Source organism: Ursus arctos, unplaced genomic scaffold, assembly GCF_023065955.2.
Source record: "Ursus arctos isolate Adak ecotype North America unplaced genomic scaffold, UrsArc2.0 scaffold_37, whole genome shotgun sequence".
In the NCBI taxonomy this organism is placed as follows: domain Eukaryota; kingdom Metazoa; phylum Chordata; class Mammalia; order Carnivora; family Ursidae; genus Ursus; species Ursus arctos.
In genome coordinates, this window is record NW_026623053.1 from 3,819,296 (window position 1) to 3,836,134 (window position 16,839).

At 49.2% G+C, this 16,839-nt stretch overlaps 1 protein-coding gene across 1 annotated transcript; it reads left to right on the forward strand.

The window, feature by feature from the left end:
* The first annotated feature begins 760 nt into the window (after positions 1–760).
* Positions 761–2,394, forward strand: LOC113248493 (ribonuclease 7-like). The gene is made up of 2 exons (XM_044380599.3): positions 761–965; positions 1,361–2,394. The coding sequence occupies exons 1-2, from the start codon at positions 960–962 to the stop codon at positions 1,868–1,870; spliced, it is 516 nt and encodes a 171-aa protein (XP_044236534.1). The 5' UTR covers positions 761–959; the 3' UTR covers positions 1,871–2,394.
* Positions 2,395–16,839: the final 14,445 nt, after the last annotated feature.

Sequence of the window (16,839 nt, forward strand, 5' to 3'; positions counted from 1 at the left end):
ATGCTTCTGTTCCTCAGGGTCTCGGTTCTTCTGGATGCCATATGCCAAGCTCACTGGAGCCCCCAGAGCGGTACCAGCTCGGGCTCTCCACACACCTATCATACCGCAGGGAACCGCGCATGCAAGGTCAAGGCCTAAGGCACAACGAAGCAAGCGCCACCACCAACAGCATTTTCAAACTTGGACAGTGCTTCAGCTGTGCCAATCTCGATGACGGAGGGAGGAAAAGAGCGAGGGATGAAAGGTGTCGGGCGCCTTCGCCAGGCAAAGCCAGGTGGCCCTGCCCAGCACCTGGCACTGAGGGGCCCAGAGGCGTGAACCACGGCGAAGAGCTGAGTTGGGGTGCTGTTGGGCATCGTGACCGTGATGGCTCATCCCCCCCCCCGTCTCCCCCGTCTCCTCCAAAAGATAAGCAGAAGTCCCGATGACAAGAAATCATACAAAGCAATATTCTCGGCTATTCCCTCTGTATCTCAGGTTAGAAAGAAAACTATTCTTGCCGCCACAGTGATTGGCTTTTCCCGGAATCATGAACCAGAGATGTATGTAGGAGATAGATGGCGAATCTCCCTGAAATTCACTTGGGGTTGACACCAGGGTCAGGTGCTTTAGTAAAGTCATCAGAATCATGTGGCCAGGGGCCAAATCTAGTCTTTGAGTGTGAGGAGCGAAGAAGTTTCCTCATCGCTGAACCCGTTCTGGCAGGCACACTAGCCCCACAGGCATCCACTTATTTGGGACACATAGGTGGAAAGGCACGTATGCTTGATTCATTTCCTGATCCCCAAACAGAAGCCACGAGGCTCAGGCCGGCTCTTAAGGCGTTAAAAGGCAAGTGATCCGAGGCCAGTGGCAGGTAAGGGCATCCTTAGCCCCAGAGCCGTGGAGGACTCAGTGAGGCGGTGAGGCCTGTGGAGGGACCTGGGTGAGGAGAGAGGACAGGGAAGGGACGGCTTCTGATGCAGGTGAGTGATATGACAGACGAAGGAGGAGGGGATAAGGACACACGTAACGGAGAGAGGAGAGTGATCCTGGGGTGGAGGCACAGAATGGGGGCACTGGGGACATGGGGTGGTGTCATAGAGGGGATGAAACACAGAGCAAGGGATAAGGACACAAGGGGGAGGGGGCTTGAGGGAGAAGAGACAGAACAAAGAGTAGGAGGCAAGAAGGACAGAATGAGGGAAGACAGGCATATGGGGTGAGGGGGATGGGGTCACAGTGGGCGAGGAGGGCACACAGAGCAGGAAGAGGAGACAAGACACAGGGGAAGGGAGGAAGGAGACAGTAGGGGAGGGTAATGAGATAGAAGGACACATCCAGGAAGACTACTCTCTCACCACCTGCTCTCTGTCCCCAGCAACCCCAGCCCTCCATCCTGACTGCTCCCCTAAGAGAGATGGCAGCAGTCAGCGTGGGCTCCTGCCCTCTGCTGCTGCCCCTGCTGCTGGGGCTGTGGGTGGCTGAGGTCCCAGTCAGGGCCAAGCCCAGCAACATGACCTCGGCTCAGTGGTTTGAAATTCAGCACGTGCAGCCCAAGCCTCAGGGATGCAACACGGCGATGGGCAAGGTCAACAAGTACACAAAACACTGCAAACCCTTCAACACCTTCCTGCATCAGTCCTTCTCCAGCGTGGCTGCCACCTGTCAGAACCCCACCGTAGCCTGCAAGAAGGGCCGAAGGAACTGCCACCAGAGCAAAAAGCCTGTGTCCCTGAGCACATGTGAGCTCACCTCAAGGAAGTACCCAGGCTGCAAGTACAAAGAGAAGCGACAGGTCGCTTCTTACATCGTGGCCTGTGACCCTCCTGAGAAAGGGGACTCTGGGAAATTCAAGCTGGTTCCTGTGCACGTGGACAAAATCCTTTAGGTTTTCGGCCTTCCTCCCTCTTGTGCTGTGCCTGACTTCCCTCTCTGGGCCTTTGGGCCACTCCTCAGGTTATCTTCCTCCCATGTCTTCGGGCCCTTCCTGGTTCAGCCTCTTCTGAGAGGGCTGAGCTCCAGAAGAGGTGGTCTTTCATCTTTCTGTGACTGTTTTCCAGGAGCTTATCCCCAGGAGAGGGGCTGAGCAAGCTAGGAGGATGGGTTCCCGGGTCTGTGCCCTGTACGTCTCTCCCCTGCCCGTCTTTTCACGGCAGCATGACAAGAGGAGGAAATGAAAAGACAAGGAGGGTGTGGGATTTATGGGCAGAACTGTTCCTGTTCCTGAACTAGGAATCTGCCCCAGCTAACGAGGTAGGGACACGACCTGTGTGCAGAGAGGCGGCTGGAAAGAAAGAAAGCAAAGTACCCCTCCGTATTGATATAGCATTTTAGGGTTTTCATGGTATAGCCCCATGAGTTCTTGGTGAGCTAGACTCGAGAGCGATTACAGGCCTTCTTCGGGGGAGGAAATGGAGCTTTCAGAAAGCATAATTAGTCAAATTGGTTAGTAGCAGAACCTGGACTTGAGGGGTGCCTGGGTAGCACAGTCATTAAGCATCTGCCTTCGGCTCAGGGCGTGATCCCGGCGTTCTGGGTTCAAGCCCCACATCAGGCTCCTCCGCTAGGAGCCTGCTTCTTCCTCTCCCACTCCCCCTGCTTGTGTTCCCTCTCTCGCTGGCTGTCTCTCTCTCTGTCAAATAAATAAATAAATAAAATCTTTTTAAAAAAGGGGGGGGGCGCCTGGGTAGCGCAGTGGTTAAGCATCTGCCTTCGGCTCAGGGCGTGATCCCGGCGTTCTGGGTTCAAGCCCCACATCAGGCTCCTCCACTGGGAGCCTGCTTCTTCCTCTCCCACTCCCCCTGCTTGTGTTCCCTCTCGCGCTGGCTGTCTCTCTCTGTCAAATAAATAAATAAAATCTTAAAAAAAATAAAAAAAGAACCTGGACTTGAACCTAGGTCTCCTTATTCTAAATAAAGCTCACTTGGTACTTGACCCTTGGGCAAAAAAGGAGAGACCTCTGCAGGGAGGAGAGAACTAGGTAAGAGTTCACGCATGAAGAAATGTGCCCTGAGTGCTCTGAGGAGCCAATTACCCTGTGCCCGCTGCAATCGTGGTCATTAGCTCTCCGGCCAAAAGCTGTTTATGAGGTGCTCCAGGGATCTTAATTCATTCTGTCTCTGCCTCTCTAACGGGCCTCCCCCTTCTCTAGCCCACTGCTCTTCCGACCTGGGCCCCGGGTCTGGCTCCCGCTGGATCCCTTTGGCCTGGAGGCATAGGGTCAGGGGAGTGTCCCAGTTTCATCCCCCTGCTCCAGGATCACATTTCCCTTGACCTCAAGGGACTTCCGTGGCCCAGAGCCTGCTGGTCACAAACAGGCTGGTGGGAGCTGCCAGAGCTTCCTTCCTCTGATAATGATCTGTCCTGCCTCGGTGCTTCCCTGGCTCCCCACTCTGGCAGTCCGCCCAGGCCGGAGGGTTTGAGATGTGGAAATGCCATCTCCCTGTCCCCCCGGGCTGCAGACACCATTGCTCCGTCTCTAGTGAGCAGAACTGAAGAAGCTACAGCTTCACCTTGGCTCTGTTATGATGGTGCCCATGCCCCATCCCACTCCCATTGCCCGCAGCCCGGACCATCACCAGCCCGTTCTTTCTTTCCTTTACTTCAGTCCCAGACAAACTGCACGATGCCCCATGCCCACCCTACTTCACCGCCCAGTTACCTTGTTAGACCTTCCCTTCCCAACCGGGGCTCCTGTTCTCTTCCTGCCCCTCCCCGCCACTGCCAGGGCTCCTTTACTCCTTACCAGAATCAGAGTCCGTTTTGGAGCCAGATAAAATTGGGTGTAAATCTTGGTTGGCTCGGTCTTCCTGGCTATGTGACCTCGAGCAAACTAAGGAACCTCCCTGCAGCTGTGTTTCCAGTGAAATGGAAGTAATCCCACCTACCCAACAGGATTGCAGAAAGATTGGAAATGATATTTAGGTAGCCTCAATCCGCTCTCGGCACTGGTAGACGTTTAATAATGATCACTGGTCGTAGCAAATAATAGTCCAGTCATATTCCCCTTGGCAAGCAGGCAGATGAAGGCAAATCCCCCACTCCATTTTCCTTGAGGGCTTTCTACTGCTCGAGTGACGTTCATGAGCAGGCTAGAGGACAAAGCCTGGGAGCAGAGTCCCGCTAGTCGGCCTGGGTGGTTTGAGAGGAGGAGAGAAGGTAGGGAGGGGATGGTCAGAAGGAAGAGCAGAACACTGAACAATTCAAGCAGAACGTGGGGTCAATACGTTTATGAGTCTTGGAAGTACAGATGTACTAAATACACATTGTAGCCAAATGCCGAACGACTGAGTGTAAATCTGTATTTCCTACGGTCAGTATACTCTACATTTGTCACTCTAAATAGAAGGCTTTGACTGAGATGCATAGAAAAGCAAGATACTTAGGGGTATTGATTTTTTCCCTTTATTCTTTTTTCACAACTCTGTATATTCAAGTAAACATAAATTGTATAAATTGGTATTTATCATATATAAATATAAATTATATATATTGATTTTCTTCTTATGGATATTACGGTTTCGAAGACTTCCTCGTCACAAAATTATGAAGTGGCTAAAATGATGCTTTAATGCATCCTCTCCAATGAGAGGAATTTCCAAATAAAATTTTTTCTTGACAGATTCATGACCTACATAGTATTAAATAAAAGTTCAGCATAATTCAAAAGTAATCTGTGGTGATGGAGTTCAGAATAGTGGTATCTTGGGGAGCACTAACTGGGAAGGGTAAGAGGCAAGCTAGACCTGTTTCCCTGGTCTGGATGTGCTTACTTTGTGAAAATCCATTGAGCTGTACACTTAAGATTTGTGTACTTGACTGTGTGTAAGTTATGCCTCAACAAAGGATCCTCCTGAATGTAGAGTTCTTAAGAATTACTTTATTTAACATGATAAATGCTAATATATCAATTCTGTAATGAGTATGATATCAGGGAATCATAGAATTAAGATATAACCTTGTTATCTCTTATACTATGTTTTGAATTTAATAGTTCTTATACTATTTATTAAACTGTTATAAATACTTTTGGCTCAAAAAGTACATAAGGTTCTTTTTAAAGTTATCCAGCTAAACACTATCTCTTATTATATATTAACTGTCAACTAATTTTCTTACTTTATGTGAAAATCCTTTATTGTTTTGCATATAGTATAAGCTTTGACAACCATTATTACAGCATTTTTCTTTTTCTTCTTTTTAAAGATTTTATTTATTTACTTGAGAGAGAGACAGAGTGAGAGGGAGAGGGAGAAGCAGACTCCCCGCTGAGCAGGGAGCCCAACACGGGGCTTGATCCCGGGACTCCAGGATCATGACCTGAGCCAAAGGCAGATGCTTAACCAACTGAGCCACCCAGGCCCCTCTACAGCATTTTTCTTAAAATAATAAATGTGCATTTATACTTTTACTGGCTGATAGAGTTTCAACATTTAAAAAAAGTTCATAAGGAAAATTTCACTCCCAAGTTACACCTAGCGTGCTCACTAATATTTGAAAATGATCCAGGTATTAACAATGAATCCAAATGACTTGCCTTGTTCTCATTCCTGACGCTTTAACTGATTAGGCTTGACAGTCACTCATTCCTTCACATGACCTTGATCACAGCCAAGCTGACAGATGCCAAGAACAATGTTGAAATAAGCATTTGGTTATTCAGCTCTCCAGAGGTCAAAGGTGAGGTCCAAAGCGATTAACAGGTTTGGGCCAATTACCAAGGCTGGCTGAAGCGTGATGACACATTCCTACCTGAAACTAGAAGGATGGGAAAAGGAGGCTGACTAGTTATTAAACTCTACTGTTTCTGGGGTGGGAGCTTGGAGAGGGGAGGAGTGTGTGCGGGGAAATGTTACCCAGCTTTGTATAGGTGGCTTTAAAGAAAATTATTTCAACCTGGACCTAAGGAGCAGAGATGGAGTCCAGTACAGGCGCCTGGGTGGCTCGGTCAGTTAAGCGTTTGACTCTCGATTTCTGCTCAGGTCATGATCTCAGGGTCGTGAGATGGAGCCCCATGTCAGGCTCTGGGCTCCACGCTGGGCAAGGAGCCTGCTTAAGATTCTCTCTCTCCTGGGGCGCCTGGGTGGCACAGCGGTTAAGCGTCTGCCTTCGGCTCAGGGCGTGATCCCAGCATTCTGGGATCGAGCCCCACATCCGGCTCCTCTGCTGGGAGCCTGCTTCTTCCTCTCCCATTCCCCCTGCTTGTGTTCCCTCTCTCGCTGGCTGTCTCTATCCCTGTCAAATAAATAAAATCTTAAAAAAAAAAAAAAGATTCTCTCTCTCCCCCTCCTGTGCCCCCCCCCCCCACCAGCTCACCCATGTGCACTCTCTCTCTAAAAAAAGAAAGAAAGAAAAGAAATGGAGTTCAGTAAAGAAAGTAACCCAAGGGGGCGCCTGGGTAGCGCAGTCGTTAAGCGTCTGCCTTCGGCTCAGGGCGTGATCCCGGTGTTATGGGATCCAGCCCCACATCCGGCTCCTCTGATGGGAGCCTGCTTCTTCCTCTCCCACTCCCCCCCTGCTTGTGTTCCCTGTCTCGCTGGCTGTCTCTCTCTGTCAAATAAATAAATAAAATCTTTTAAAAAAAGAAAGAAAGAAAGTAACCCAAGAACTGGTTCTAGAGCTCACTCACTTTCCTATAACTGAGAACTGAGGTACATTAGGTAGGAGATGCTTTTACATGACCCTGGTTTCCCAAAGTCTCCATACCCTGAAGTAAAGGACCCATAGACACTATGAAGAAGGCCAACTGAATTAACATGAGGAGAAGCGTCCTGATTTCAAGGGCAGAATGTGGGAAGAGGAAATGCCCTTGAGATGAGGACCCTTCTCCACACATTGATTCATCATGTCAATGGCCGTCTTCATAGTATCCATGGCTCAGGGGGTAACCCCAGGGCTACGGCAGGCAGAAAACATACCAATAGCAATAACATCCAAGGAGCCTTTCCTCTGAGAGAGCCTTGGCCCATTCTTATGCTCCTGCATGACTGAGCTGCCAAAAGGACTTTGAAGACTTTAGATTCTCTCTTTTAAAGGTCTCCACAACCCCTATCCCACCATGGAAGGTAGAAGGAAGAGCAGGTACAGCTCTGGCCAGGATGTTTACCTGTGCAGGACTCCAAAGCAGTCAGCCTGGGAGCACCCATGAAGCCACAGGAGCGTGAGAACACATCACTAATGGGGCCTTGTAGGAAGCCCATAGTTCCCAAGACGGGAGGTAAAGAAAGATGTCTACCCATAAAGGAAATACACATTATGGTGGGAAATCTTCTTGACAGGGAGATTGGAATTTCCTCGTCTGTATAAAGATAACCTACTTCATAGGAATATGAGGTAGATTAAATGGGATGATATGTTTAAAGCACTTAGTACAGTGGCTGGCCTGTAGGAAAAGTTCAAGAGGTGTTATCATTTATATTTACTGCTGTGGTGTCAAATGTTGGTTGGCCAAACCTGTGATGGATGGAACTGGCCTGACTTCCGTGACAGAAGAACAAAGGATTTAAACAGAGGCCAAACTCCTCCTTAGGCTCCCTTTGCCAAATGTAGCTCCTAGCCAAGAGTGGATGAAGTAAGGCTCAAGGTCAGACCAAAAGGACAATATGCATTATCTCTCTAGGTAAAATAATTTGGAGTGGGGTGGGGGAGGGGGCAATGCTTTCAATTGGAGTGAAGAAAAGGGGGGTGTTAAATTGAGTATTTCTGTTAAGCCTACTAAAGGGTTTGGTTTTTTTTTCCCAACTCTACCCTCCATGAATCAAAAGATATAAAAAGAGGGGCACCTGGGTGGCACAGCAGTTAAGCGTCTGCCTTCGGCTCAGGGCGTGATCCCGGCGTTCCGGGATCGAGCCCCACATCGGGCTCCTCTGCTATGAGCCTGCTTCTTCCTCTCCCACTCCCCCTGCTTGTGTTCTCTCTCTCGCTGGCTGTCTCTATCTCTGTCGAATAAATAAATAAAATCTTTTAAAAAAAAAGATATAAAAAGAAGGCAGAGGATTTAGGGCCACTAACTTTTGAGGCTGTCCTCCATGCCAGCTCCTCTCCAAACGGTTCAAGAATCACAGCAATTAATGGCAAGAGGGCTCTAGTGAAAATCCAACTTCCCCTCCTGACATTGAAATCAGTCCCAGGGGAGCTTACTGTGCCCTTGCCTCCATCATGGACTCTTCGATTCTTCCCACTCTCGGATACAGCTCCCTTTCCTACTTCGTCTTCCATCACTCACAACTGCCACCAGTGCCCAGGGCTCATGGTCCTTCCCTGCCTTCCAGTGGACTGCTTGCAGTGGGAAAGCATCATAGCTGTCACTTTCAACGGTCTTCACATAGAAACTTCGTTGAGCTTACACATTTCAAGCATAAACTGACCTGGTGCAAATGAGTGCAAGTCCCTGCTCGGCCTGTGGCATTTAGCACCACGCAGATCTACACCCCTGCAAAGCTTTCGGCAGATATTCTTCAAATTAAAAGGTTACAGGAGGTGGTATCCACTGACCTCAAAGATCACCTAGTCCAGCTTTCCCCACTTTGCAAATGAGAAAAATAAGACCCAGAGGACTTAAACACCTCGTCTAAGCTCACGTGGCTAGGTTAAGTAAGTACTCAGGCTTCTTGAACCAGTCCAGTGATATTTCCAAACTGGCATCCTAATTAATTGTCCCAGATGGATCTCAGACATTTTCCAAGATCAAATTCACTGTCCATGGACTGGGAAATCAATCTGCAGATAGGCAGATTCCCGGACTTGAGACAAAAGCACGTTCGTTCAAAAGAGGGTTCAGTGTCCATAATCCTGACATGTTTACATCTCTGCCTCTCACCCATGGAACACATCCCCTTCACCTGAATGTTCGTGTTGTGTCAGTGAGATGGGAACAAAACAGTACCTAAGCACTGGATTATAAACCAGTCAAGCATGTCGTTGGGCTGTACCACTGGCTGTTGGAGACGTGAATAAGGGCACGCAGCAAGGACAAAGGTCTTCGCTTTCCATCTGCTATTTGGGGTCAGGGTGAAAACATTGGCAGACCTCTGGGTGGGCCTGAGACATCCTGAAACGTTTTATCTTTGGTAAGGGTCACGGTTCTTTACCTGCCAACTTGGTGCATCCAGGGCTGTGCTTTCGTGGTCGACTAGACACAGAGCGGTGTGTCTCAGACTTGTCCCTACAGAGCTGGTAATGGCAGAAGAGAATTCATTAAAACACCTAACGTCGTGCCCAGCAAGCATGGGCCTTCACTGAAGCCTCCTTGTTTCACTTAACTAATATTTTTAGAATAGCCATGTGCGTAGATGTTTTATATGTTTTCTTAAAATTTCATTTGTGGGTAATAATAGATCGATGCTAATTTGCTGGTCTGGATGTCTGTGCTGGGCTGATGTAGCAAGGAGACTTGTAATTAGGAGACACTCATAGTATTAAGGGGTAATGGAGCTTCATGTCTGTAACCTATTCTCAAACAGTTCAGAAATGTTAATAATTGGGGAATCTGGTTGAAGCATATAGGGGAGCTCAGTATACTCTTTCTGAAACTTACATAAAAATTTGAGATTACCTCAAAGCAAAAACAGTTTAAATTATAAAAAAAACCAAAAAAACAAACCTGTAATTTATTTGAATTTTTCAATATATTCCATCATATAGTTTTATTTTATGTAAAAATAATGTTTTCAATTACTTCCTCTTCCCCCAAAACAATTCGGGAAAATTGGGAAAGAAGACATTTATCTTGTGTCTTTGTATGCCCCCTCCCCCCCACCGCATTCAGTCAGAGGTAGGAGTACACTGGCCTTAATGGGGTTTTCCTTAACTTGCTCTCCATGGGTCTGAGACTCTAATCAGTATTTCTTTTCAAGAACTGGGTGAGGAAGGTAAGCTGGTTATGGGACAAGGGCAGTAGGGAGGTCCTTCACATGCTAAAAAAAAGAGAGAGAGAGAGAGAGAGAGCGAAAGAAAGAAAACAGACATGGAGCATTTGGAAGAGTGACCGGAACATAGGAACCCCTCAGTAAATATTAGCCATGATCATTTTTATCCATGTCGTTTTTATTACCCCTGGGAGGTCAGAATGCTGCTCACAGGCTTGCAGTAAGTCACAGACCACAAAACGCACGTGACGGGAGCCGCCAGCCTCAGGTCTGTTTGGGCTGGAGATTCCATGCTCTGTTTCTTGAGGACAGAGCCTATAGTCAGGAACAAAGGGCAACAGTCCACCTGCTGAGGCAAGATCATGGTGGGCCTGGGCTCCCCGAGGAGGCTCCGAGGAGGTACACAGTAAAGAGGAAATGGACCTGGCGGGAGACAGGGTCAGGCACTGGGCAAAGCGTGAGACTTTTTAGAAAGAGTATGGCAATGAATTTCTTGTAACAACTCTAAGGCTCAGAGTTCAGAAACCAGGATCCAAGATACGTCATGGCCATGGGCCTTCAGAGCCAAGGACCCCTCGGACGAGAATCTCTCCTGGAGAGATTCCCTGTTGGAAGCTTCTGACAAAACCCCCGCCTCAATGTGAGACCAACCCAGCTCCCCCAGCCCTGGTGGTTGACTCATCGCCAAGATCCTGGATCCTAGCAAGCAGAGGAAGGATATTCTGACGAGCCAGCACGACAGGCTCGTCGTTCTCCGGAGCTGCTCAAGAGCAGGACGCTGCCCTGCCGTCTCCTCACCCTTCTCGTTCGCCTCGGGGCTTTTCCAGCCTGAGCCCGCCTCTACTCAATTTCCTCGACGTTCACTCGGTTTGCGCTATTCTGTTCCTTTCTCTGTTCCCGTGCGCGGGCAGGGATGTCATTGTACATACTCAGGACATCCCTGGGGAACTAAATATTCACAATCACAGTCTCAGTTTTGAATCAGCATTGCAGCAAGTTTGCACAGCCGGAGCCGGTCAAAGGCCAGGACGGCGGGGATCACGGTCAGGAGGAAGTGCTCCTGCCCATCCCCTGTCCTGGCTCCAGGTGGCCCACCATGGAGGCGTCAAGCTGCTGGGCAGAAAGTTAGCTGAAAAGCTATGTGGAGCCCAGAGACACAACTGTCAGCAGTCACTTGCCTCCAGCGGCTGCTGTTCTACGGTCCCTGGGCTTGCCTCTGGGTGGATTCTATGTCAAGCCTTCTGCATCCCAGCTCGTCCCCACCTCGGCGCCTCCGGGCAACAGCACAGCTGTTCCTCTCACACCCTGTCGTCCCGAGAAACTTACCAGAGCACGTCGCTTCCAGTTCAGTAGTCGCAGCGGAACCTCGCACACAAGCTCCATGAACGGACCCCACCATTGCCCTCCACCGAGGGACCGGGAACCGCTTCTGGACAAGCTCACACAGGACCCAAGCAAAGGATGAGAAATTGCACCCCCCATGATCCCCTTAGCCACGCCTGGTCATTCGTAGTGGCCTTGGCCCCTCCTTCACCACCCCTCCTCCAGAACCCCTTCTTCCTGAAGAGTCTGCCTCTCTCACCACCAGGAGGACATTGGGAGAGGGAAGCCTGAGGACCCATACTGACGGTGCGTGGCACTTGTGGGTCAAGGACTGCCCTCTAGCCTCCTGCTGCTGCTGTCCTTCGTGCCAGTGACCCAGACAGACTTTGCTGGCACCCTTATCCACCCTTCCTCGGGTATCCTGAAAACACTGGTCTTTAGGGGATAGTGGCTGATTCTCTGCTTTTCCTCTGTTGAGCTACCTTCAGGGTCCGTGGGGGCTCTTCATACGTTCTGGTCTGGCCGCGAGGGCTTGGATGTTTCTTCTTGTTTCCTAGAGTGTTCGTACCAGGCGGCATTTTACAAGTTCTGCAACTGTTCATCCCGGCGTTACAAACGACGAGGATTCTGAGAGGCAACACAGTCAATGAGTGTCCCCTCTGAGCCAGCGAAGCACGAGAGAACCCGATTCCTGTCCCATGAGTTCTCCATCTAGTTGGGAAGACTGGACACACATGTAAGCATCAAGTAACAAAACAAGGTGGCACACGATCAAGAACCCAAATGAGTGGTACCAGAAGTAATGCTGAGGGGCGTGAGGTCAGGAGGGACTAGCCTAGGGTAGATGCGACAGGAGCGTTCACCCACGTGTGAGGGCTCTCAGGGAAGGGAAGAAACAAAACAAAACGCAAGTACAGTGCAGAAAAGAGCAAAACGTGCCCAGGAGACAAAAGGAAGACCAGTCTGATAGAACAGAATTTGGTCACCAGGTGACTCTTAGCCCATAAGGCAACTTCGATAAACGGGAAAGCAGTGTGGCAGAAAGCAACACCATGGGGCGCCTGGGTGGCACAGTGGTTAAGCGTCTGCCTTAAATAAATCTTAAAAAAAAAAAAAAAAGCAACAGCATAACTCTGGAGCCAGACCTACCTCATTTTCAGTCCCACTTACCAAATCTGTAACCTGAACCTCTCCAAGCCTATTTCCTTTTCTGTAAAATGGGGGTAATACATGGACCACATAATTGCTTTGTAGATAAAGTTATATACATAGTACAATGCCTTGGCACATCGTAAACACCTTTTTTTTTTTTAAAGCTTTTATTTATTTGACAGAGAGCCAGCCAGCGAGAGAGGGAACACAAGCAGGGGGAGTGGGAGAGGAAGAAGCAGGCTCATAGCGGAGGAGCCTGATGTGGGGCTCCATCTCCGAACGCCGGGATCACGCCCTGAGCCGAAGGCAGACGCTTAACGACTGCGCCACCCAGGTGCCCCAGTAAACACCTTTTTAAAGATTTATTTATCTGAGGGGCACCTGTGTGGCTCAGTCGGTTAAGCACGCGCCTTTGGCTCAGGTCATGATCCCAGGGTCCCAGGATGGAGCCCCGCATTGGGCTCCCGGCTCAGCAGGGAATCTGCTTCTCCCTCTGCCTCTGCCCCTCACCCCACTTGTGTGCACCCTCTGTCTCTCTCAAACAAATAAATAAATTTTTAAAAAATAAAAAGATTTATTTATTTGAGAGAAAAAGCACCCACACACTCATGAGTAGGGGAAGGGACAGAGAAGGAGAGAGAATCTCAAGCACACTCCCCACTGAGCGCGGAGCCCTATGCAGGGCTCATCCCAGGACCCCAAGATAATGACCTGAGCTGAAATCAAGAGTCAGACACTTAACTGACTGAACCACCCAGGTGCCCCAGTAAATACTTTCTAAAATGATAGCTGTAATTCTTAACAAAGTACCTATCACTGCCAAGCAGCCCTTCACGAAACGGTGGCTAGTGGTATCCTTTCCTTCCATTGCTGCGGTGCAGCCTGGGCCAGCTGGACCCATAAGCAGGCTCGTGTTTAGTACCACCATGCCCTGCTAGACCCCTTAACACTTCATCACAGCGAATATGTTTAATATACATGTTCCTCATTCAGTATCATTCTTGCAGAAATGTATCTGAAATGATATGTAAAGCTTTGCTTTTGAAATTACAACTCATTTGTAATTGGTATCGCTCCTTTTCCAGTTGCAGTACTTGAGAATTCCCATAAAATGAGAAAATCTAACCTAAGATTGTTCTACAATGTAATAAACTTTTTATGAGTGCCAGATTTCAAAATAAGTGAAGTTAACTTTATTACATATTTTACAGTTGATTTTGAAGTTGACTGTTCCTGTATCGGAGCCAATATAGTTTTCTTCCCGGGCTCCCATCGCCTGGGCCCTTGAAAACCTCCCAAACCCTAGGCACTGAGCATCTGGTGCTTAATGGGTAAAAGGGCCCTGAGACTGTGGCCGTGGGAAGGGCCATGAGGAATGACTAGGACCAAACACATAATCAAAGGAACCCTTTCCTCGGCCTGCCTGAGCGGGGTCAGCCGGCGGCAAGCTCTGTACCTACCCGAGGGAAAGCACGTTTGCAACTTAATTGGATTCAGAGCTTGCAAATCTGTGGTCAACCATCTTGGTCAGCACGGAATGTTCATGCCAGCCCTCGGCTCCCGCCGCCCTCCCCGCCCTCACTCCAGAGCCCGGAGGCCTGGGTCTGCGACTGTTAATGAATAATCCCTTGGTGATCCTCCCAACCCCTTGGGAGAGGCTCGGCTGAGGGCCTGCAAAAGAGAAATGACTTCCTGGATAAATAGATATATATATTTGCTCTCTGGGGCCCCAGTCAACTGTTTGCTGGATAATGTTCTCCTGGCCTCAAAAATCAGTGTCGCTAGCTTTGTGGGGAGGAGCGCGTGAAGAGATCCCCGCTGTGGAAAAGGGGAGCCGGGTGGGTGACCCAGGCCCCACCCCAGGGGCAGAGGGACAAACATCCCAGCAGTTTCCCCTCTGGCAACGCAGATGCTAGGAGACTCAGGGATTTGTGCCACTTGAAGGAGCATTTTATCTCAATGGCAGTGAAGTCACACAAATCCCAGAGGTGGAGATGCTGGGTGGGGCCCAACAGCCACAGGGACCTGAGCAGCTGTAGCCCAGAGCAAGGGCCCCAACTGTAGCCATTTGCTTCGTCCCTTGACAATCGCAGCAATATCCCCTTACTGCGGGTATTATAACTTACTAAATACATATGTAGGGGCGTCTGGGTGGCGCGGTCCGTTGGGCATCTGACTCTTGGTTTTGGCTCATGTCATGATCCACGGTGGTGAGATTGAGCCCCGTGTGGGGCTCTGCGCTGGGCATGGAGTCTGCTTGGGACTCTCTCTGCCCCACCTCTAAAATAAATAAATAAATCTTAAAATATATATATATATTTTTTTCCTTTGGGTTTTTTCAATTTTTAAAAATTTTATTTTCTCATTTATTTTATGCAATTTCTACACCCAACGTGGGGCTTGATCTCATGACCCTGAGATCCTGACCTGAGCCAAACGCAGACACCTAACCAGCTGAGCCACCCAGGCATCCCTTTTATTTTTAATTGTTATATTTATATTTTTTTAAAGTCATTCTTACACTCAATGTGGATCTCGAACTCACAACCTTAAGATCAAGAGTCGTATGGTACACTGACTGAGCCAGCCAGGAGCCCCCGTGTCATCCAATTTTTAAAAATTCTATCCAGATACTATTTGCAGCTGAAGACTCAGCCTGAGATCTGCGGTCTCCATTGGAAAGGGGGAGAAAGAATTTACCTCCTTGCTCCAATAGGAGACTTCCTCCTAAATGTTATCACAAGGATCAGAAGAGAATTATTGAAGGCAATGTTCATGCACCGCCCGAGACTACAAACAGAGACACACCGTGCTCTCCCTCTATGGGAACCACTTTCTCCCTCCCTTTTCAGCCTGGCACCACACCAACGGGTGGGTTGAAAGTCAGAAAGCTCCTGGCCCCAGCTCTGCCATTCACAGTGGCCTTGGGAAGGGCACGCGCTCTTTCACGACCTGCAGCTCCTTCATCTGTACAATAGGGAGTTGATTGGGATATGTCTGAGGACTCTCCCAGCTCCCAGAAAGTCTGCCAAGACTTTCTCCAACAGGGGAAATGTCTGCCACAGAAAGAACCCAACGCGCCATGCTGCTTGGCCAGCTGGAGCAGGGATTCTCATACCGGAAGTGACTGTTTTTCTAGTTTCAGTGAGAACCTAGGCCACAGAACAGAAAGGGATGAGCCTCACCCCACCACCTTAATATTGACTCAGGAACACCTGAACTAGCCTGGGAGACTGGAGTGTGGACCTTTAGCCCATTTTTCTTCTGAGATTCCTTTCCCCTGTGGTCTGACTTCCCAGTGTTTCAAACAAGAAACCTGGGAGTGTGGAAAGAACAGGGGTGTTGGAAACCGAGAGGCATTGATTAAAATCCTGTGATTAAAATCACTCTTCAGCTGTGTGGTGATGGGCAATTTCTTTAACTTTTCTGAGCCTCAGTTTGCTCATATGTTAAAAAAAGTAATCATACTTGCCTCATAAAACTCTTATGAGGGGTAAACAATATAAGTATTTATTGGGGGGCATAAAAGGGCACGTTATCCGCTGGGACTGAACCGTAAAACATCAGTGCTGTTCTTAATGTCTGAGGCCATAGAAGCTTGCAGTAATTGCCTTATGGTATGAAATGCTTGGAGGGGTGAGCAGGTCTCCCCCCGTGGTGTCGTGCTGTTCCTCTGTGCCATTGTTCCCCTACAAGAGAGGGCAGCAGCCAGAGCGGGCTCCTGCCCTCTGCGGCAATCCCTGCTGCTGGGGCTGTGGGTGGCTGAGGTCCCAGTCAGGGCCAAGCCCAGTCACATGACCTCAGCTCAGGGGTTTGAGACTCAGCAAATGCAGCCCAGGCCCCAGAGTTGCAACACGGCGATGGGCAGTGTCAACAAGTCCACAACGCACTGTAAAGGCCCCGGCACCTTCCTGCATGAATCCTTCTCCCATGTGGCCGCCACCTGTCAGACCCGCACCGTAGCCTGCAAGAACGCCCAGGAGAACTGCCACCTTGGCCAAGGTGTCCAGACTGCTGTACAAAGAGAAGCAGCTGGCCACTCCCTACACCATGGTCTATGTCCCTCCACAGCAGAAAGATGGCCCGGTTCCAGCTGGTATCAAGGGTCCCCGTGCACTTGGTAATACTATCGAAAGCCAGGTGTCCCCCCCATCCCCACTCCAAGCTCTGCAGCCTCCGGACATCGCTGCTGAATTTCCACCCCTGAGTTCTTGACTAATCCTTCCCCTCTTTGCAAATACCACTTTCCTCCCACACACCCAACTTCACATACTCTTAATTCCATAGGGGGGTTTATGGACGCTCCAAATGATGAGGAAAGAGGAGCCATTCTCTTTAGCCCTTCGCTGCCGCTTCTCTTGCTTTCTGAGTGTGACACTGTGGGCCCCTCCAGGGTCAAGCACTAAGGATCTCAGCAAGGAAGGATCCAGGTTTTGTGGGGCCTAAGGCGTGTATAATTTTGGAGACCCTCTTAAAGAAAAGGAATATAAAATGACAAGTGCCAACCAAGTCAGGG